Source organism: Sphaeramia orbicularis, chromosome 24 (genome assembly GCF_902148855.1).
Source record: "Sphaeramia orbicularis chromosome 24, fSphaOr1.1, whole genome shotgun sequence".
In the NCBI taxonomy this organism is placed as follows: Eukaryota; Metazoa; Chordata; class Actinopteri; order Kurtiformes; family Apogonidae; genus Sphaeramia; species Sphaeramia orbicularis.
In genome coordinates, this window is record NC_043979.1 from 44,825,484 (window position 1) to 44,849,044 (window position 23,561).

Here is a 23,561-nt window from a genome sequence, read left to right on the forward strand (position 1 = left end):
TGTTTTTTAAATTTTTTTTTCACTTTTTTTCTCATTTTGTTAACTTTTTTAATCAATCTAACACTGAAGAAGGAGGAGAGGGAGGAGAAGGAGGAGACGAAGAAGGAGAAGGAGAAGGAGGAGAAGGAGTGGACTTTTTTCCTCCACTCCTCAGTCTCTTAATCCCGTATTCATTCGTTCCATATTGTTCTTGTTCATGTTCTTTGTCGTTTCATCTACTGATCCACTTTTTAAATCAATCTAACATTTTTTCCCCATTATCTATCTATCTATCTATCTATCTATCTATCTATCTACAGTCTACTTTCGTTATACCGCCAACTTCCGTTCACGGCCAAATTGGCGGTATAGCAAAAATGGCGTTACAACGGGTTGCGTCCATAATGTGCATGTCTTTACTATATGATGTCTATGCTGCCTCCGTTAACCCGTTCTAATTGCGTTTCTAAATAAATCTTGATTCTGTTATGTTGTAAGGGATCATTTAAAGTGGGGAAACATTTTAAGCATTATTATACCGTGTTGGGAAATGACACCCCATCATCTTGAGGCTTTGGCTTAATCCCACGTCCTCTTCCCGACATCCTGACCTACTGAGTGTTCTGCGATAAATGAACGGTGGACATTCCGTAGACCTACTCGTAGCTTGTCGCGATCAGCGTCTGGCGCGTTTGTTTCAGTGCATTGTTAAAATTTGTGTGTACTCGATGGCAATCACGCTGGCGGTATAACGGTCGGGAAATCAATGGTATAAGTGTTGTTTGTGCATGGAACTGGGCTGGCGGATGGCGATAGGCGGAAATGGCGGTATAACAGCGGGCGGTTTAACGAGAGTAGACTGTATCTATCTAGTCAAGAAATGACTCAGAAAAATAAGAATACAACATTTTATTTATAGGTGCCTTTCAGGACATTCAAGGTCACCTGATGTTTTGATGTCTGGTTTTTTTTTTTTTTTTTTATTATAATTTTTTTGCATTTTTTAATGTTCTGATGTACCTTGAATCTTGGCGTCTTTGTAAATGGGGATGAGGCGGTCCGTGTCAGCTGTCTCGTCGGCCGGCTTCAGCGTTGGGTCGAACATCGGCAGCATCTCCACGGCCAGCGCCTGCCCCACCTCTCTGGAGTTGAAGTTGGCGTGAGTCCACTCATCTGAGTAGTAGCGGCGGGAGAATTTGGTGAGAGGCCCGGCGCCCAAGATGGCCTCGTCGTAAGTGTGGAAGGAGGAGTTTATGACGAGTCTGTAGTCGAACACCAGGTGGGATTTGGTGATGCTCCTGAAGGCATCGTGGTCGACTCCTTTAGTGGAGAGGTTAATGAACACCTGAGAGAAAGAACGACAACCAACATCACCGGGTGGGTTTTAATCGAAATGAGTCACAAAGTTATGCAGAATTTTCAGAAAAACAGCAAAAGACAACGCTAACTGATGCACGTTTCGATCAAATACTATAACAATACACAGTGTAAATGTCTGCTATTAGTGTAATACTTAAAAGAGCTGGTGACGGACATTAGGGATAGCCTTTAATCTAAAAACCTCAGTCTGATTTTAGTTTGAGTCTCTGAACTGAATTTCTGGTCTGGATTATACAATACAAAACAAAAAGTTAAGGATATTTTTAATTTTTGGGCAATTTTTTTCAGTTGGGATTCTTGCACGGCGCTTTTTACTTTTTTGTGCGCGAATTGAAACATTTTTTAAAAGACCAGACAGTTTTATTTACAAATGGCAAAAATGAAAAAAAAAAAAGAAATATCCTTAACGTTTTGTTTGTAGTGTAAAACAAGTGACATATGGTGCCGTTCTGTTGTTCTGACCATCTAAAGCTGTATATGATTTCAGTGTGTGTTTGCATTAATTCAGTGAACGTTGTAGTCTTCTCATTAAATATGCATTTGATTACCTTTAGTCATCATTTACTTGCTGAATCTGTTTCCATTACACTTATTTATATTTACTTTTTTTTTTATCTTATCCTTGTTTCCTAAATTGATATGTCAAGTTTTTCTGAATTTTCTTTATCTATATATAGAACATAGGCATGTCTGCATTCCACATTTTTTAATAATCCAAATTTACAGACCCAGGTTTTCATGCATGAGTGAGCAGGGGCAAATTGCGCATTCCAAGTTAAAACTGGTTTGCGCCAAGTAGCGGTAGGATTTAAATCCAATCAAAGGTCATGGGAGGGGCCAATGGGTATCCATCTTGTTCTCCACAAAATTGCCAGGTTACAGCATTAACACATTGGCCACCATGTCAATTTCATTTCTTTACCCATGGCAGCTGTTCCTGCCTTTCAAAGTTAATTCAACTTGTTTAGGCCTGAAAATGTCACTGAGGACAGGCCAAGTTAGGGTTAGGGTTAACCCTAACTGTAGCTAACTGTAGATGTAACCTGGCAATTTTATGGAAAACAAGACGGATACCCATTGTTCCCTCCCATGACCTTTGATTGGATTTAAATCCCACCGCTACTTCACGTAAACCAGTTTTAACTTGGATTGCGCAATTTTCCCCGGCTCACTCATGCATGAAAACCTGGGTCTGTAAATTTGGGCAAATATCCACCAATCCCCTACCTACCGATGTCCATAAAAGAAAATTCCAGAAATTATCAAATGCGGAACTGGGAGTAATTTTTCTAAATGTATAGTTTTGGGGGTTTTTTATACACCTTGTATTGTGCAGCTCTACATGAAAGTGTGAAAAGGTGCTATATAAGTACCAACCATCAAGGTTATAATAGTTTTGGATTTTTCATCATAGTTTAGTTTTGTTTAGTTTTGACTTTTTTTTTTCTCTAATTCAGTTACTTTTAATTCGTTTTTAGAGCAGGTTTGCTAGTTTTTATTAGTTTTCATTTTTTTCTAAATGCTTAGTTTTAGTATTAATTTTAGTTTTGTCGTATCTATTATCTTCTTCACCGTCCTATTCAAATAAATCCCAGACAGGACTCTGCTGCTTTCTCCTAACTTTAGTCTCCGTGTTTCCGGGTAGAGTGGGGACAAGGAACCGTCTCTAAACGTCAAGTGACGAGAAGTGACGGACTGTGAAGTACCATATGGTGCCGCTAGCTAAAACTGCTCGAGCGAAATAAATCGCTTTCGTATCAATCTGACGTTGACAAAGACAAAAGCAAGGGGAATTTTATCCATGATTTTTATACGTTTTAGTTAGTTTTGTGAGCACACAATACAGTTTCAGTTAGTTATTTTTTTCTGTTAATTACAGTTTTTATTTATTTCAGTTGACGAAAATGCTTTTTCAATTCTAGTTTTTGTCATTTCGTTAGTTTTCGTTAACGATAACAACCTTGCTGACCATTTACGTCCAAAAAACTGATTTTTCAACTAAAGCGCCCCCATGTGGATGACTTATAATACTCATAGAGAAGCTGAAATCCATAGGTTTCTTCCACTAGGGGTCCCCTATGTTGGTTATCAAGGGAGAAGAAATCCAGCCAAATCCGTCCTCGTTATCGCCAAAACTTTAAGGGTATCTGGCAGCGTTCGGGGTAAAACCATATATCCCCAAAACTCCATTTCGGGGATATAATAACTAGTATGGGCCATCAAGACGAAATCAGTCAAGCTCTACTGCATAATCTACCTGTCTGTACACAGTATATGAGGACAAATAACACATGAGCGTCTCCGCCAAGTCCATGACAGTATGAACAATAAAAATGGGAAACAAACCAATATTGTATTATTGTCAACAGAAACAGGAAGCTTCCATGAGGAAAATAAACATCCTCCTGCTTTCACGGTGTCAGACTCTGGCTGCCGCCGCACCATTGTTTGGACAGGTTTATTGTTTAGTAAAAACAGTCACTGGCTGGGGAAGCGGTGTAATGCTCCAGCGGATAATTGGTCACTGGTTGACACTCACCCCACACTGCAGACGGAGCAGCTCAGCGTCGGTGGTGAATGACACCATCCTGAGGGGGTCGGGGTGTTCGCCGTCGTTCATCTGGGCCAGGAGACAGTTACGGTGGACGTGAACCTCTGCCGTCTTCAGGGCTGCCGTCACAGCTTTATCCACAGAGGGGTCGCTGAAGCAGGAGACGCCCGGTTTGGAGGGCAGGAGGACCAGATGGATGCGAGACCCCCGGACCCCGAGGCTCAGCAGGGCCTCCACGGTGGTGTAGACGTCAACGCTGCTTCCATAGACGACGGCGTTATCTGGAGAGACAACAGGGAGCTTCAGGAGATATTAGCCCATAAAGACCCGGTGTTACTTTTGTGGCAGGACCCAAATGAAGTTCTCTCTACAGGGTGGGGAAGCAAAATTTACAATATTTTGAGGCAGGGATTGAAAGACAGTGTATGACCAATTAGTTTCTTGAAAGTCATGAGAATTTATTTGCCACAAGAAAATTTACAAAATAGACGATGTTTTTATTCTATGTGTCCTCCTTCTTTCTCAATAACTGCCTTCACACGCTTCCTGAAACTTGCGCAAGTGTTCCTCAAATATTCAGGTGACAACTTCTCCCATTCTTCTTTAATAGTATCTTCCAGACTTTGTCGTAATAGTTTTGCTCATAGTCATTCTCTTCTTTCCATTATAAACAGTCTTTATGGACACTCCAACTATTTTTGAAATCTCCTTTGGTGTGACGAGTGCATTCAGCAAATCACACACTCTTTGACGTTTGCTTTCCTGATTACTCATATGGGCAAAAGTTTCTGAAAAGGTATGGATAATAGTGTTAGGTATAATTATGACATCAATATATGTTTGGTTTCAAAACAACTGACGTAGTGCCTGCTGAGAAAAAACAACTAAATGTTCATTGTAAATTTTGCTTCCCCACCCTGTATTTAACCTTTCTTAAGTGATTTCTCACCATTTAGTATAATAATATCCTCTGTATTTTGCATGTTTCACTGTAAATCATGTATTTTCTTATATTTAGGACTGTTATTAATATTATTATATTATATTACTTATATTAATTTAATTATATTAATATTACTTATATTATACTTATATTATTTTCTTATATTCCAGGACTCCCTTGAAAAAGAGGTTCTTAATCTCAATGGGATCTATTTCCTGGTTAAATAAAGGTTAAATTTAAAAAAAAATTTAAATTTAGATGTTCATGTAAACTCAAAGTAAGCTCAAAGGTTATTATATTAAAACAGAGAAAACTGAAGAAAAAGTCACCTTTTCAGCAAAATATATAATTAACTGAGCATAAATCAAGTGTCTCCATCCACTGTCACTGATCCGACTCCATGGGTTTTAATGGTGAATCCATGTTGTGGAAGATGATGGCGTTTCCACGGTAACTACAGAGCCTCTGAACGTCCAAATGGGTCATATCTGATGACCATGAAAGATGACAAATTGCATTTTATGACGATTATTTACATATATTGATAGGATTAATGGATCAACAGGTATTTAACGTTTTAGATCAGTAGATGCTTTTGGTGGATGTTTGGGTTTTTATGGGTTAAACTAACAGAAAACACTGCTTTGAAGGGGTTTGTGACATTAATGTACATCTTTAGTAGTTTTAACCCATAAAGACCCAAACAGCTGCTGGTGACCAAAACCATCTACTGATCTAAACTGTTTAATACCTGTTGATCAACTAATCCTATCAGTACATGTAAATAATTGGTGTAAAAAGCAGTTATTCGTCTTTTCATGGCCATCATATGACCCATTTGGACGTTCAGAAGCCCCGTAGTTATCGTGGAAACACCGTCATCTTCTACAACATTGATTCACCAGTAAAACCCATGGAGTTGGATCAATGACAGTGGATGGACACACTTGTTTTTACGTTCAGTTATTGATATCTTTGCTGAAAAAGTAATTTTTTTCTTCAATTTTCTCAGTTTGTTATAATAGCCTTCGAATTTACTGTGACCTTTATTGGACATCTACATGATCAGTGAATTAAATATAGGAAAATCAACGATATTCACTGAAAAAAAACGCAAAATCAAGAGGATAATATAATGAATGGTGATAAATCACTTTAGAAATGTTAAATCTACAGAAAAATTCACTAAAGTAGCACTGGGTCTTTACAGGTTAAGGCATCTGGACTTGAGTTTATTTTTTTGACAAGTTTTTTCTTTTTTCCTGTATATTTTAACAAAACAATTGTAATTTTGACTCTTCATAGTACAAATTTCAAAACAGGCATTAGATTTTATATATTTGAGTTACATTATCCATTATTTTGATTGTATGTCACTGCATCCTCACAACGTCAATACCTTAATGGATGAAACGACAGCATAGAAAATTTCTCACATGACAAGAGTAAAAAGATGTCATAAAAGACGTATGGTTAACAGAAGTTCAGCAGACGTGTACATGGACAGCTCCATCTCCTACCATGGTCTAAACCTGTGACGGACACTGGAGCTGTTAGTGTCTCTGTCCATGGTGCTGAATGAACGCTGAACCACAGAGCCACTGTACTGCTGTATCTATTCTACTGGTATACATATTCTACTGCTGTCTTTATTCTACTGCTGTATGTATTCTACTGCTGTATCTATTCTACTGGTATATATATTCTACTGCTGTCTTTATTTTAATGCTGTATCTATTCTACTGGTATATATATTCTACTGCTGATTATATTCTACTGGTATATATTCTACTGCTGTATATATTTTACTGCTGTATATATATTCTACTGCTGTATATATTTTACTGCTGTATATATATTCTACAGCTGTATATATTCTACTGGTATATATATTCTACTGCTGTATCTATTCTACTGCTGTCTTTATTTTACTGGTATACATATACTATTGCTGTATTTATTCTACTGGTATATATATTCTACTGGTATACATATTCTACTGCTGTCTTTATTCTACTGCTGTATATATTCTACTGCTGTATATATTCTACTGGTATATATATTCTACTGCTGTATCTATTCTACTGCTGTCTTTATTCTACTGGTATATATATACTATTGCTGTATATATTCTACTGGTATATATATACTATTGCTGTATATATTCTACTGCTATATATATACTATTGCTATATATATATATATATATATATATATATATATATATATATATATATATATATATATACACATATATATACATATATATATACACACATATATATATATATATATATATACATATATATATACACATATATATATATACATATATATAAATACATACATATATATAAATACATATATATATATATACATATACATACATATATATATACATACATATATACATACACATATATATACATATATACATATATATTCTACTGCTGTCTTTATTCTACTACTGTACATATTCTCTCTGGCTTTCTTCAGCCATCCACTATTTGTGTTAAAAATCAAACTGACCAATTTTATTTCATGTTCCTTTTGTTGCCCTTTTTTGCCGTTTTAATAGTCACATCACTAGAGCAGAGACATGACTTCTGTATCTCTTAGCAGTCGCCAAAATATGGAAAAACCGCACTATCTGCTGCAGTCCACCGCTGCAATTAGCATTTATTAATGGATTTCCTTTATGAGTGGGATCAACTAATTAGTATGTACAAAAGCCTCACTCTAGATAGCTGCACAATTCCTTCAGAGAGCAGATTAATTTTGCTTAATGACACTGTGTTTGGTCGAGCTCTGAAAAAGCCTGGCTCTCAGAAACTGATATGATAATGGAAAATGGATGGGAGAGGCCGACCTGATTCACACACACGAAAGATGTTTCTGCAGCTAATTAGCTGCTAATTATACGGCGACCCTTCAGCACAGAGCAGCTGAATAAGGCCATCCTCCAGCAGATTATCTGAGTCCTGTGAGCTGATGTACCCTGCAGCTCCACAAAGTTGGCGCACATCCAGCGCTGGGCGGCCCTGCAGTCATGGAGGTCGTTGAGGGTGAAGAGGTTGGACGGGATGGGACCGGTGTATGTGCGGTGAGTCCACTGAGCCTGCAGCTGCAGGTTTGGGACCGACTGGCCCACATCGCCAGTGGGACTGGGCACCTGTAGCATCACATGGCAAGAGCAAGCCAATCACATCTGATATTAACGTTAGCTTACAAAAGATTAAAAGGCTTTGTTTTTGAACAAAACAGTGAGTCAGAGAGAGAAAATAGGCAGCTGTGTAAAAAAAAAAAAAAAAAAAAAGTGAAAGTGAAAGTAATTAACACCACTGGGCAGCTACATTTACTTCCGTTTGAGGTTGAGCTCATCAGTGGGATATCACATTCTATAAAATCACGGTGATTGAAATCAACACATTTGGATTTGGTTTTCACTGGATAAGAAGAAAACGAAAAGGAAAAAGATTATATATGTGTACTTGTATGTTGTGGGTATAACATATGTATGTGAATATGGATGAATGAGTATGTGAGTGTGAACAGATACATAAATATACAAGAGTAATGTAAAAGGAAGAGGGATAATATATTATTAATAATATTTTATGGAAAAGGGGTGGGATTAAATAAGCTGCACTTCTTCCCACCCCTTTTCGGGCATGTAAATGGAACTATTGTGCTGTTCTTCTGTCTAAGATTGTTAGGATTGTTGATAATTGTGTTATTATGTATCTTTTGCTGTTCGTGTATATGTTAAATTTCATTGCATGTTCGGAATAAATCACTAATTACACCAAAACTGTAAAAATGAATTAAATCTGTCAGATAAATGGAGTGGAGTATAATAAACAGCATTTGTCTGTGAAATGTGGTGCAGTAGGAGGATAAAGTCATGGAAAATCCTGAAAATACTCATGTAAAGTACAAGTACAACCTTAAATCTCAACGTAAGTATATGATCATGATCAATGAAAAACTGTCTTGGTTAGATAGTATGGCCTGGAGAACTAGCATGTGGATGCATATGGTAACATGTTTGAGTATATGTCAGGAAAACAAAATGTTTTCCTGACATAGGTAATGATGATTCAACTACATCAGCTGTCTCTGTAATGACTCCACATCTTCACGCAGGTCTTATTTAGTGATGACTTCTACACTGTGACATGTACATGCCTGCGTTTCATTTCCTCACCTGATACTGCAGGCCTGTGCACAGGACCAGGAAGTCATAGGGGACTCTCTTGCCGTTGGACACCAGGATGCGTTTGGACTTCCTGCACAGACCCACCATCTTCCCGGTGATGACGCTGATGTGGGATCGCAGAGGGACCAGGGCCAGGTCTCTGCTGCTGTAACCGTGACTACAGGAAGATGTCAAGCCGTAAGATGGAGAGAGACGCATTCAACTGGAAAACCTTTGGTGGGAATTTTACCAAGGGCAGGGCAAACTAAAACATGACAGTGGGGGGGGGGGGCTTTTCTGTGGGCTGTTGAGAATCACAGTAACTGAAAACAGGTGTCCACAGGCTGTCTACGTTTCACAGGTCATCATTCTTCTTGGTAGTTCTTCTAGATTCAACTGGACTAGTTCTGCTCTTTTGAAAACGTTTTGCCAGAAGACTTCTTGAGTTCGGAGTCTCTTGGACGAGAGTTAAAATGTTTTCAAAAGAGCAAAACTAGTCCAGTTGAACCTAGAAGAACCACCAAGAAGAGGTTTCCACAAGTTTTTATAAAGCGGGTGTTGCATGACTACAGAAAAAATACTAATGCCATCAAATTAATTTTGTTGCTAATGTTTGACGGATCCAAGGCTCTATTCACAAACAATATCCCATTCCCTTCCTATTTATTATACAGAAAATATGAAATTTTTTGTGTTTTGTTTTGGGGTTTTTTTTTTGTAAAAAAAAAAAAAAAATCATTCAGAACTCAAATAATAACAAGTGGTGCCAGGCACAACAAACCCCGCCCCTCGCATGTATTGTAGCTTATTTTGGCATCGATCCAGCTCATGTCATCATGTCTATGCGTGTGCTGATGACAGCATAGACATAGACAGCATAGACAAAGTTCGGCCATTAAAAGTAAATGGGGGGAAAAAAAAAAAAAAAATTAAAAATTCATTAAAAATTTGAACTTTGACCTACTTTCCCCAAAATGTAATCACATCTATTCTGGGTCACTGGCAATCTATAAACCAAATTTGGTATGAATTCAACCAATAGTTTTGCTGCTAAAGTGTTAAACAAACAAAGAAACAAACCGAACCAAAAACTAGAAAAGCACTCGGAGAGCGCAGAACTCTGCCAAAGCAGATCACCCCCACCCCCACCCCGATCACCACCAAAATTTTATCCTTTGTTCCTTGTGCCAGTATCAACATTTCCTGAAAATTTCATAAAAATCCTTCCATAACTTTTTGAGTTATCTTGCTAACAGTCAAACAAACAAACAAACAAACCCAGATGAAAACATAACCACCTTAACAGAGGTAACAATACCCCTTGCCTCCCCTTCGGGGGGTGGGGTAACAATAATTAAACTGGCATTTAAAGGGTTAAAATCCTGACAATTGTTTGAATGTTTGATAGTTTTGAGCAGGGCTGAAGTTGTTTAAAAGATTTACATTAAAAAAAGTAAAATAAACAAATAAATTGATGTATGATGATTTAAAAGCAGTTTTTTGTGCATGTAAATTTTTGCCCCAGAGGTAACCAGAGGGTAGTAAATTTAAGGAGGGCATAAGGGCTAGTACATAGTCTTTAATGTAAGAGTAGATCTCCTGTTATTCAGTGTAAGATGCCATTGCATTACATTCTCTTCCTTGTGGAAGTGATTCAGAAGGTCCTCTGTTGTTCGGTCGCATGTTGTTGCATACATTCACCTTGTGGACAGAAAGCCGGCGTCCTCGTGGTTGTAGTCGCCGGGGAAACCGTGCATCGAGATGAGGGTCAAATTCTTGAAACGCAGGTGAGGGCTGAACAAAACAAAACACACAAAAAAAAAATAAAAAATAACACAGTGGAAAATCACAAGTGGTTGTCTACAGAGAACAGTGAATGTGAACAGGACACGGTGTGACAGGAATGTTTTCTGGGGAAGGACGGCCTCGCATTTGTGTATCAACGCGCTATTCATCAGATGTTGTGTAACAGCATGTAGAACGTGTCAAGAGGAAATTAAACTATATCGCCGCTTCGGTCCTTAACATTCAGCTGTGCGGATCATGGAATGTTTCCTCAGAAAGGATGTTTGACCCTTTCTTCTGTGAGTGCTTTAGCAGATACTCGCTGAAGAAGTAAAGGAAGCCGCCTCCGATGAAAATCTTCAGTGAGTTCCAAAGGGTCGAGGATCGTTCATGTTTTGCGTCTGTATTTATAGGTCTGGAGGAATGTGAAGAGCAGCCACAGCTGTTGGAGAAGCATTACATAAAACACTTTTTAAACAAAGTATGGAATGGAGCTGAAAGAATTTATGTAATGACTGTATTAACATCTACTGAAACAGAAATATAAAACCCCAACACTATTTCAATAAAATGTGACTCCAGTGCACAAGAACCACATCTGAGCAGGTCTGTTCCATAACATTTCAACACACAATTTGAAGCTAACTTTGAAATGTTACTAAAACAGAAATGATTCTTTCCAAACTCTTGAAGAAAGACTAAAAGTGACTCTTCTCATATCTACAGACATGAGTTTTTAGGCTACGTTCAAACATCAGGCAAATGTGACCCAAATCGGATTTTTTTGCCCATATGTGACCCATATCTGATCTATTAACCCTTTCATGCATACTGGTCACTCCAGTGGACAGCTATTCTACTGCTGCTCTATTGTTTATTCATGGGTTTTGTTGTTTTAGTTCCATATCAGGACTCTTATGCAGCATCCAAAACACTGCAATACATACAATTACTGTAACTTTGCTGTTCTTCATAAACCTGATCTGCAGTAACATGTTTTAGTGTGACTGCAATAAACAAACCCTTTTTTTTTTTTTTTTTGCATATCCTCCTGAGACCCAGCAATGCATTTTTGTCCTCTGTAGGGGACAAAAGTTTGACAGTTTTACTATAAAAATGCTGTGCATTGCAAAGGACATTCCATTAAAAAAATCAATCAATAAATAATTTTTTTTTTAAATGTATCTGAACAAAACTGTTGCATTATGCAGTTTCCAATCAAGACAAATTTTAAAGTAAAAAAGCTAAAACTGTCCATTTCCTGGGTCTCAGGAGGATATTATCTCCATGAAATGAGTAATAACTAATATTAGAGTGTGATAAAATGTGAGAAAACAGTAGCGGTTTAGCAATTAGCAGCATTAAAAATGCTTTTATTTCATAGTTTTCACACAGTATATCACTTTCTGATGATGATTTTTAAATAAATGTTTCTTTGCTTCAAAACTTAAATGAATGGTGGCCAGCTGAGTGGACATTTTTGTAACTCCATGGAAAAATATGTTCATAAAAAAAAAAAAAAATCAAATGCATTGTTTTTTTCATGCATAAAGTGGAACAAAAACACTCAAGAAAAAAATATTGACTAAGGTTCTCATAATTTGTGCATTTGTGTCCTCACCATCATCTACATCTGAAGGGCTGCATCTGACATCGACAATTCTCCAAAAATATCCAACTAAAGAGTCTACCTTAAGTTGGGTCGTGTTTAATTTGTTTTATTAAATACTTATAGACCTGCGTGCAGCTCGCTCTTTGCAGCTGAAACCAGATGAGCTCTGTTGTAAAATGAAACAGACTCCAGCAGAAAAGAAAAAAGGATCAAATCTTGAGTGACACGGTGTCAGACGTCGTATCCATGTTCAGAGACGCAACCCTCCTCAGCCTCCTGATGCTTTAGTGGGCATTAACAGTCCCTGCGGTGTGTTTACTGTCTGCGGTATAAATCATGTGTTGTGATGTAAATGACTTCTTTTGTGTGGGCCTACAGGACAGTGCAGCTCTGATAACAGCAGCTCTACCTCCTACGTCCAGTCAAAGGCAGTGTGTACCTCACACAGTGTTCAGCCTTATCACACAGCGCCTCTGATCACCTCCTGCTCTGCCCTTATCTGTGAGCTGAAAGGACCCACGCCCAGCGGCACACCAACGCACCGACATACACACACACACTGAACGCACCACCATCCACATACACACCAACACACACAGACACCGAACGCACCATCATCCACATACACACTGACACCCAACGCACCGATATACACATACACACTGACACCCAACGCACCGATATACACATACACACTGACACCAAACGCACCAACATACGCAGACACTGAACGCACCACCATCCACTGAACGCACCATCATCCACATACACACTGACACCGAACGCCCCGACATACACATACATACCGACACCCAACGCACCGACATACACAGACACTGAACGCACCACCATCCACATACACACCGACACTTAACGCACCGACATACAGACACTGAACGCACCATCATCCACTGAACGCACCATCATCCACATACACACTGACACTGAATGCCCCGACATACACATACATACCGACACCCAACGCACCGACATACACAGACACTGAACGCACCACCATCCACATACACACTGACACTCAACGCACCGACATACAGACACTGAACGCACCATCATCCACATACACACCGATACCCAACGCACCAATATACACATACACACCGACACCCAACGCACCAACAGACACTGAACGCACCACCATCCACATACACACTGACACCCAACGCACCGATATACACATACATACCGACACCCAACGCACCAATATACACAGACACTGAACGCGCCATCATCCACATACACACTGACACCCAACGCACCGACATACAGACACTGAACGCACCATCATCCACATACACACCGACACCCAACGCACCGACATACACATACACACCGACACCGAATGCACCGACATACACATAGACACTGAACACACCATCATCCACATACACACAAACACCCGACGCACCGACATACACATAGACACTGAATGCACCATCATCCACATACACACTGACATCCAATATACACTAACATCTAGATACACACTAAAGTCCAGATACACATCCAACATCCAGATATCCACCAACATCCAGATACACACTGACATCTAGACACACACATTAGCATCCAGATACAACAATCGTCAGTTAACATGAAAAAAGGCAGGATACTCAGGATGTGAGCTGTAACTACTCTTTTATCATAGTAACTGTGCATGTACAGTTTGTAGCCTAAAGTGTTTATTTCTTGGTTACTTGTACTGTACATGGTCTGGCTCTACTTTATATCCCAGAAGTCTTAACCCTTTATCCTGCTCTAAGAACTGTCAGACTAATTAATAAAATGTTTCAGGTTCAACAGTCCTGGTTTATGATACATTTGACTCTGCTCCTACTGTTTTAACTCCAATGCTGTGGAACAAACTCCCACTAATACACAAATAAAAAGAAGAAATGACAAATATTAATGACCTAAAGTAACATATAAGGCCACAGTACAACCAAACAGTAGGTTTTTATTAATCAATCACTTATTTTCATTGTGGGGAGAGCTTTATGAACATGTTTATGCCAAAAAAAAAAAAAAAGACTTATCATACGATGCATTTCTTTAAAAACATCCAGTTTGACAAGTCTTGTGTGGGAAAGCAATGAAATTAGTTTTTTGGGGAAATATATTGAATTAATTTGAATAATTGAGTCTTTGCTTGCTGAAAATTTTAAACAGTGAAAACTGTGTAAATCACAAGATGTAAATCAGTTCTTCTGCAGATCTCTCTGCTTTGACTAAATTTGAAAATAATCAGTTTGTATATATTCATTGAGAAAATGTTTCTCCAGATATTATCAGACTGTGGTTTTTATTTATTTATTAGCTTTTTTCAGTTAATAATGCACACTGACAAATGCTGCTTCTTCTAATTACATCTTTTTCCATTTTTGAGGAAAACTACTATAACCAACTCATCCAGACTCAGTAACAGTTAACAAGAAAAGTCAAGTTTAAACAGCTTTCATGTCAGATCTCTTTCCATATGTTAAATCTATATTAAAACAAGCTAAATTACAGAATGTAAAGATAGAGAAAATTCAAAGTGACATTCATGTACAGTGCAGTCTAGTGAATAATACTGTGGGGTGTTTACAGACAGACCTATTAAAGAGTCAGATGGTGTCTGATTATTGAAGTGAACGTGTAAATACTAATAATAATCGGGACAAGTGTGAGACAATAGTGTCAGTCTAACTTTCCCTGTTAATCTGTGCCTGAAGGTGGATTTCTGTGTCCGCAGCGAGGCATTAAGGCCCATTATCTGAGTCTGGATGTGAGTGATTTGTTGTGTTATCAGGCGGTGACAGACGGCCGCCGTGACCCTGCAGCCTGACCAGGCCGAGCCGCCGCACAGCTCTTTATCTGTCTGACCCCGGCCCATCCGGTAATGGAGCTGAAGGGGGGGGTTCAATGAGCACGCAGAGAGCTGTGTTGCGGTGGGGGTGGACGTTTGGGCAGGGCTGATAAGGGGGCCCCAGCAGGCCGAAACTGACCCATCATTCACCCTCTGAATGCGTTGCCGCCTCGCCATTAGTTGAGCGGACACTAACTGCCTCATTAGTCAACTCATTAGTGACAGCAAACACAGATCGCTGCAGCAGATCCCTGACGGGGAAACAGTGGAGTGGCTAATTAAAGGGGGCCGGCGCTGGCCCCGCTCGCTGCCAGGCCTCAAACAGCTGCATGCACACCAACGCTGTAGTGCCAGCCTTCGCCAAGTCCGGCACAAAACAACGAGGACGGTTGCCTGGCAGCTATCGGCTGGTTCTGAATCAGCAGCCCTGGCTTCTTATTATCCGGCGGAGCGGTTAATCTCACAAAGCGAGGACGAAGGCAAACATGTAAGACGTCCGACCCGGAGTCAAGTGACATTTTCAGAGATTGAATTCCTGGAATAAAAGGCGATAGAGAAATGAAAGAGAGGCATCAGTGTGCGACAGCTCTCCTTGAACTCAGCGTTTCTGGGGATGACTGAGGATCATTTCATCACATTATGTGATAAATGTGACCTCATTAATCATTCTATAACCTGTATAAAGCCTCCTGGAAAGTCACTCTAAAGTCACTTTGTGAGCTTTTCTCTCCTTTGGTGTTTAGCTACTCACAGATGGAGGCTGAATCTTACTGACCTAAACATTGGCCTAAAAACAAAGATTTTTAGCCTGAATAGACTTTCAGATTCCACTAAATTCCTTTTAAATTGTTCAGTGTGATTAAGAATGCCAAAAAAAAAGAGGAAAAGAAAAAGTGAATTCAGTATGTTTCTATTCATGGGTTTGAGGTGATGTAGTCAGGATGTACACTGTAGGAATAACACTGCCATTCCGTTTGATCATTTGAATATCACTTTAATATTACAGCCATGAAAAAATTCTTACATTACCCTTGTTTTCTTTAATTTCTTGTTCATTTTAATGCCTGGTCCAACTAAAGGTACATTTGTTTTGGACAAATATAATGTGAACAACAAAAATAGATTGTAGTAGTCTAATTTCAGAGCTGATATCTATCCATTTTCCATGTTTTCTTGATAATAACCAAAATCACTTCAGTTCTTCCATCAATATCTATGGCATTGTACTGACAAAAACAGTGCTTTTAGACATTCCATGTTTTCTTTTCTGTCTGTTTTAGTCACACGATACACACAGGAGTTAGTACTTGATTGCATAACCATTGTTTTTGATGACTTTTGGTGGTCTAATAACTTTTTCCGCGACTGCATGATCATATTGTTGGATTCAATATGTTGCTTTGGAAATATATCAATAACAACAAACCATGTTCATCACATAGTACAAATATCTGACATAATGGCTGTACACATCAGTAACTACTTCCACTAAAAAAAATAAAAATAAAAAAAATAAAAACATGCTTTGGACTTGGATGTAAGTGAGTTTGTTTTGGTTGTGAAGCAGACTCACCAGGAGCACAACACCTCCAGGAAAGATAACCCTGTGTCCGACGCCCCCACCACCACAATCCTGACGTTCACGGTGACCTTTGGCTCCATGGTTAACTTTCTGCTGATGAGGCTGAGCGAAAACGGAGGCTGATGGGAGAAAAAGATGTCAATCAGACACCGATGTGGAGAGGATCAGTCAGAAACACAATGACTGTTTATGAAACCAGGAATAGGCTTTCTTTTTTTTTTTTTTTTTTTTTTTTTTTTTTTTTAAAATCACTGCTGCCTTCATCACCTGCCTTTGCCCAGGAGAGATGAAGATGAGTCTCACTAGATCACAGGTATCAAACATACGGCCTACGGGCCAAAACCGGCCCGCCAAAGGGTCCAATCAGGCCTGTGGAATGAATCTGTAAACTGCAAAAATTACAGTGAAGATATTGACAATTATTTTAGTTCAGGGGCCACATTCAGCCCATTTGATCTCAAGTGGGACCGGTAAAATACTAAAATTACATTATGGCAATATTTGCATTTATAAACTCTCCTCCTAACAATATTCTGCCTGTTATTAAATGGTTTGTGTATTTGTAGATCCACTGTGATCTGTAAGTTGTAATGCACATGTGTAAATGATAAACTGAGGTGTATTTTCTTAATTTTTTGTTTTTTCATGGTTGTTCAGGTTAGTCACATTTTTTAAAGGATCGTTTGTAGATGTAAATGATTTCATAATGTAAATTAACCTTTTTTCACTCTAAAACATTGAGAAAAGTTTGGAGTTGACATTATTTATATATTATTATGTTATTATTTTACTGGTCTGATCCACTTCAGATCATATTGAGAAGATGTAGCCCCTGAACTATATAAGTTTGACATCCCTGCGTAAAAATGATAAAAATAACCATAATAACCATGACAAAACTGAAATTTATTAAGAAAAATCAATGCAATTTTAACAATTCTATGCCTCAGCTTTTCATTTTCACATGCACATTACAACTTACAGATCACAGTGGATCTACAAACACACAAAACATTTAGTAACAGGCAGAATATTGTTAAAATTATTCTTGCTTCTCTTAAGACATTTCAGGATGTTCATATTTGTTCAGGTTATTTACTGTTTTGTGAAAGAATAGATTATAAATGCAAACACTGATATAATTTAACTTTAGTACTTTACCAGTCAGACCCACTTGAGATCAAATTAGACTGAATGTGGAACCTGAACTAAAATGATTGTTAGTATTTTCAGTGTAATGATTACATTTTACAAATTCCTCCCATGGGCCAAATTGGACCCTTTGGCGGGTCAGTTTTGGACTGCGGGCCATATGTTTGACACCTGTGATTTAGGTTCACTATTTGGCAAAATCAAGTTACTTCTGCACCTTTAAAGCAATTTTCATCCATCAATTTTTATTTATTTTGTTAACTCTTTACTTTATTCACTTTACCAGTGACCACCAGCTACTGATCTGAAATGTTTAATAACTTCTGATTCAACAAGTGGTCTTAGGCACAACAAACCCCGCCCCTTCCATATATTTCGCCCATTATAAGTAAATGGGAAGATTTTAAAAATTCATAAAAATTTTTAACTTTGACCTACAGTTCCCTAAATGTAATGAGATCCATTCTGGGTCACTGGCAATCTACAAACCAAATTTGGTATGAATTCAACCAACAGTTTTGCTGCTACAGACATTTGAAATGTTGCCCATTATAAGTAAATGGGAAAAAAAAAAAAAAAAAAAAAAAGATTTAAAACCTCTTAAAAAATTGTAACTTTGACCTACTGTTCCCAAAATGTAATGAGATCTATTCTGGGCCACTGGCAATCCATAAACCAAATTTGGTCTGTAGCAGAGAAACTTCGGGTTGAATTCAGACATTTGAAATTTCGCCCATTATAAGTAAATGGAAAAAAAAAAAAAAAATTTTAAAAATTCATAAAAATTGTAACTTAAACCTACTGTTCCCAAAATGTAACGAGGTCTATTCTAGGTCACTGGCAATTTGTAAAGTCAATTTGTTATGAATTGAACCACCAGTTTTACTTTTTGCTACAGACATGTAAAATTTCACACATTATAAGTAAATGGGAAAAAAAAAAAAGATTTTAAAAATTCATAAAAAAAAAAAAAAAAATTAACTTTGACCTACTGTTCCCAAAATATCATGAGATCTATTCTGGGTCACTGGCAATCTACAAACCAATTTTGGTCTGAATTCAACCAATAGTTTTGCTGCTGCAGACATTTGAAATTTTGCCCATTATAAGAAAATGGAAAAAAAAAAAAAAAAAAAAAAGATTTTAAAAATCCTTTTAAAAAAAATTGCAGCTTTGACCTACTTTTCCCAAAATGTAACAAGATCTATTCTAGGTCACTGGCAATGTATAAAGTCAATTTGTTATGAACTGAACCACCAGTTTTGCTATTTGCTACAGACGTGAAATTTCGCCCATTATAAGTAAATGGGGGAAAAAAAAAGATTTTAAAAATTCATAAAAAAATTGCAACTTTGACCTACTATTCTTAAAATGTAATGACATCTATCAATCAATCTATAAACCCAATCTGGTATGAATTCAACCAATTATTTTGCTGCTAGAGTGTTAACAAATAATAATTCTATCAATATGTATGAATAATTCAGGTTAAAAGCAGTTCCTTAGTTTTTCACTGATCTCAGATGTGTCTTATTTGGATGTTCAGAGGCTTTGAAACACTGTCACCTCCTGCAATATTTGTTCACCAAAAAAACCATCTAGAATTCACTAAAAAAAAAAAAAAAAAGAGTCATGATGTGGCGATAAAGGAAAAAAATTACTTCAGTGAATCATTTTGGTTTTTCAGAATAAAAGCTCAACGAATGACTATGATTATATTCCTGAGATGAAGGTCTGATATTTCATACTTTACGATTCTCATGAATAATCTAAACCATGTGAAGTTATCGGTTTCTCCCGTTTATTATTCATTTGTGCTGTTCTATTGTCAGATCTCAGACTCTGAAATCAAACCTGTGACCTAACAGTTCGCAAACACTTTTCCACAACAATTACAACAGAGTCCCGGAGGAGCCGTTGTGTCGCTGATCTGGTCTCGGATGCCAGGCCACTAATGGCTCCTCCATCATCTGTAATTAGGCACTCTGGCCCCATCGCACACCTTGGTGGATGAAAACAGCATCCAGAGTGAAAAAAAAAAGGAAACCCGAGGGTGAAATTAACCTTTGTGTAATATTCAGATAGTTTCCATGAGGCGTGTGAACTCGACATCTGCCACATACAAAGCAGGAGATGACTGTTCAAAGTATGAATAAGAAACACATGTGACTACAGCAATACATCACTGACAACAAATACATGTTCTGTCATCAGCACTTAAAACATTTCCCCGACTTTAGTTTTAACTTTGTTAAAATGTTAAGTTGGTATTTTGTCTTTTTAAAAGTGATTTTTAAGGACTACATGAGGATAACATTTATATACAGCAAACATCTGCCTGAGGTTAACAGTTTAATTATCTCCGCCAGGAGGTATGGTGATCACTTTGCTTTGTGTGTTTGCGTGCGTGTTTGTTTGTTTGTTAGCAAGATAACTCAAAATGTTATGGACAGATTTTCAGGAAATTTTCAGGAAATGTTGATACTGGCACAAGGAAAAAATGATTACATTTTGGTGGTGATTGGGGGGGGGGTGCCCCTCTGAAATTAAGTTAAAAAAAATAAATAATGCAAGATTTGGTTGACACTGGCACAAGGAACAACACATGATTACATTTTGGTGGTGATTGGGGGGGTTGTTGTTTGCTTGTTTGTCTGTTAGCAAGATAACTCAAAAATTTAAGGAAGGATTTTCATGAAATTTTCAAAAAATATTGATACTGGAACAAGGAACAAATGATTAAATTTTGGTGGTGATCAGGGTGGGGGGACAGGGGAACGGGGGGGCTGTTTGTTTGTGTGTCTGTTAGCAAAATAACTCAAACTGTTATGGACTGATTTGGATGAAATTTCCAGGAAATGTTGATACTGGCACAAGGAACAAATGATTAAATTTTGTGGTGATCGGGGGGGGGGGGGGGGGGGGGCATGACTGATCTGCCTTGGTGGAGGTCTGCGCTCTGAGTTTTCTAGTGTTGGTCATTTGTCCAGGACAACAGATGGAAATTAGTTTTTCTGCTAAATCTGGTGCACGCATCTTCTAATGCCAATACACACTGTCCTGTAACTAAATAAATAAATACAAACACAAACGAGGCAAAAAAACTTCAGTATCTACATCTCATTTTGTGATAATTTCCACAGATTTGTCTATTTATTTGCCTTTGTAAATAAAAGTGTTAAAGTGTAAAGATACTTTATGGACACCGTGCATGTCAGCTCAATGCCTACACGCATCCGTCTGAACGGTGCAGCTGAGGCAGTCGTTTTGTGAGCATGTGCGGTGAAGCAGGTGCAGCGGCCCTTATCATGCAGGACACGCCTCACCTTTTCTCTGTAATATGATCCTGTATTGACAGAGGGGGAACAGGTGCGTTAAATTTGATTAATCAGCCCCCCTGGGCCGACATCAGGCGGCAGAGACAAAGCTCCCGGAGCGAGAGGAGGCGAAGAGAGGAGACGCTCTTATCTGCACGGCCGCCTGGAAATTATGAGCACTGTGTTCCTGCGGAGGAGTGAGATGGAGTGAAATGAACATGTGAGTTTACACGGAGATGCCTCGGGTCTAAAGAGCGCGGCTGGACACGCGGTAAATATTTACCAGGACACGGCAAAGTACACGACATTTAAATACATCACTGTCACATTAGAGTCTGACAGGAACCAGACCAGGACCAGGACTAGGACCAGGACCAGAGCATGTGACTTATATATTTATTTAGATGTTTGCTGTGTTTTGGGCCCAAATACTGTGACATAACAGGACAAACTGAGTATGATTATAGGAGGTTTTGGTTTTATCTTGTTTTATTTAAATAGAATGGAGTTCCTAAAGAGGGAGTGACACGACTACAGGAAAGCCTGCTGGATTTTTATGAGTTTTTAACCTTTAAGGGACTAAATTAAAGCATGTGGAAACTTTTTGAAAGTAGAATTATGCTCGTTGAGGTAAGACACACTAGGTCTGTATCTTTTAATGTATCAACACAAAATTTTTTATCTTTGTAAAAGCTTTCAGAAATGTAGACGTGTACATTTTCACAGATTTTACACAATTCAAACCTACATTTTACAGAATTTTTCCTCCTCTGTGGTCAGTTTGTCTGGTTTCATTTGTGTTTTGTTCTGCAACTGGAATATTTTAACCCATAAAGATCCAGTACTAATTTTTCCTGTCTCTATTTAGCCTTTAAGTGATTTTTCACCATTTGTTATAATATTATCCTACTGCATTTTTCAATTTTCGCTGTAAACCATGTATTTTCCTATATTTAATTCCCCATATTTGATTTAGATGTTCATGAAAACAGAGTAATTTCAAAGGTTATATCAAAACAGAGAAAACTGAAGAAAAAGAACATTTTTCAGTAAAATATATTATTAACTAAACATAAACCAAGTGTCTCCATCCACTGTCATTCATCACTGGTGAATCAATGTTGTAGAAGATGACAGTGTTTCCACGGTAACTATGGAGCCTCTGAACGTCCAAATGGGTCATATCTGATGACGATGAAAAGATGACAAACTGTATTTTACACCAGTTATTTACATGTATTGATAGGATTAATGGATCAACAGGTATTAAACAGTTTAGATCAATAGATGTTGTCGGTCGACCGTGGCTGTTTGGGTCTTTATGGGTTAAGTTACATTAAACACTGGCATTCAAAATAGGGCCAGAAGCAAATAAAATTACTAAAACACACTGTGAAAATTCTCCATTACCAGTAGAATTTGAGTGCTTCTATGAAACTGGGTACATTTAGGTACCTGGCACTTTGCCAGCTTTTTAGGCCTATAATAAAAGAGAAATTTAGACACATTTCTTCCAGGATGGACCTAACGATGACCTCAGATAAATGCAAAAAAAAAAATTACCGCATACTCTTGGTCTGAGCCATCCCAAAATAAAAAAAAAATAATGAATTTTTAATCAAATATTGTGTCCAAAAATAGGACCAAAATTGGGACATCAAAAACTACCTCGGTGTCAGTGCATTAGATGTGAAAACATATCTGTAAAGGGTCTTCTATAGACTATAAATAAAGACACTGTGCTAAATGTGTCAATCCTAGTGGCTTTTCTAATCCACACATGTGGGTTTTTCATGAATCTCAGACTCATTCCGGGTTTTGTATGTAATGCATCGTATCCACTTGCGTTACATGCAGAACCTGCCCATTTAAACCCATATAAATCGCAAATGATTTTGCAACAGCGGTCATTTTTGTGAAACACTCTGTCTTGGATAATTAGTTCAATTCCCAAGATGTACCAGCGAGAGAATAAAGAGATATTAAAAACCATAGTAGCGCATAATTTTCGTGTCCTTTTTACCATGTTACATGAGGATTTTTGTATTTAAAAAAAAATAACATAAAAATGTGTTTATCTGAAAAATCGTTTCTCTTACCTCAGTAAGTATTTATTTTTAAAATAGACCCAAAGTGCATCCAAACTTACTTCATAACATTTGTCTACATCTGGTTTGAATTTTTAGCCCCTCTGTC

General features: G+C 37.9%; 1 protein-coding gene across 1 annotated transcript in view; it reads right to left on the bottom strand.

Moving 5' to 3' along the window:
• The window catches only part of cfap61 (cilia and flagella associated protein 61), an 82,946-nt gene that overhangs the window by 20,741 nt on the left and 38,644 nt on the right, over positions 1-23,561 (bottom strand). Inside the window, exons 17-22 of the mRNA XM_030128523.1 lie at positions 16,888-17,015; positions 10,753-10,845; positions 9,061-9,229; positions 7,851-8,025; positions 3,899-4,191; positions 1,000-1,324 (exon numbers count right to left, since the gene is read on the bottom strand). Of these exons, the coding sequence (XP_029984383.1) occupies positions 1,000-1,324; positions 3,899-4,191; positions 7,851-8,025; positions 9,061-9,229; positions 10,753-10,845; positions 16,888-17,015 (1,183 nt within the window). The remainder of the gene's footprint in view (positions 1-999; positions 1,325-3,898; positions 4,192-7,850; positions 8,026-9,060; positions 9,230-10,752; positions 10,846-16,887; positions 17,016-23,561) is intronic.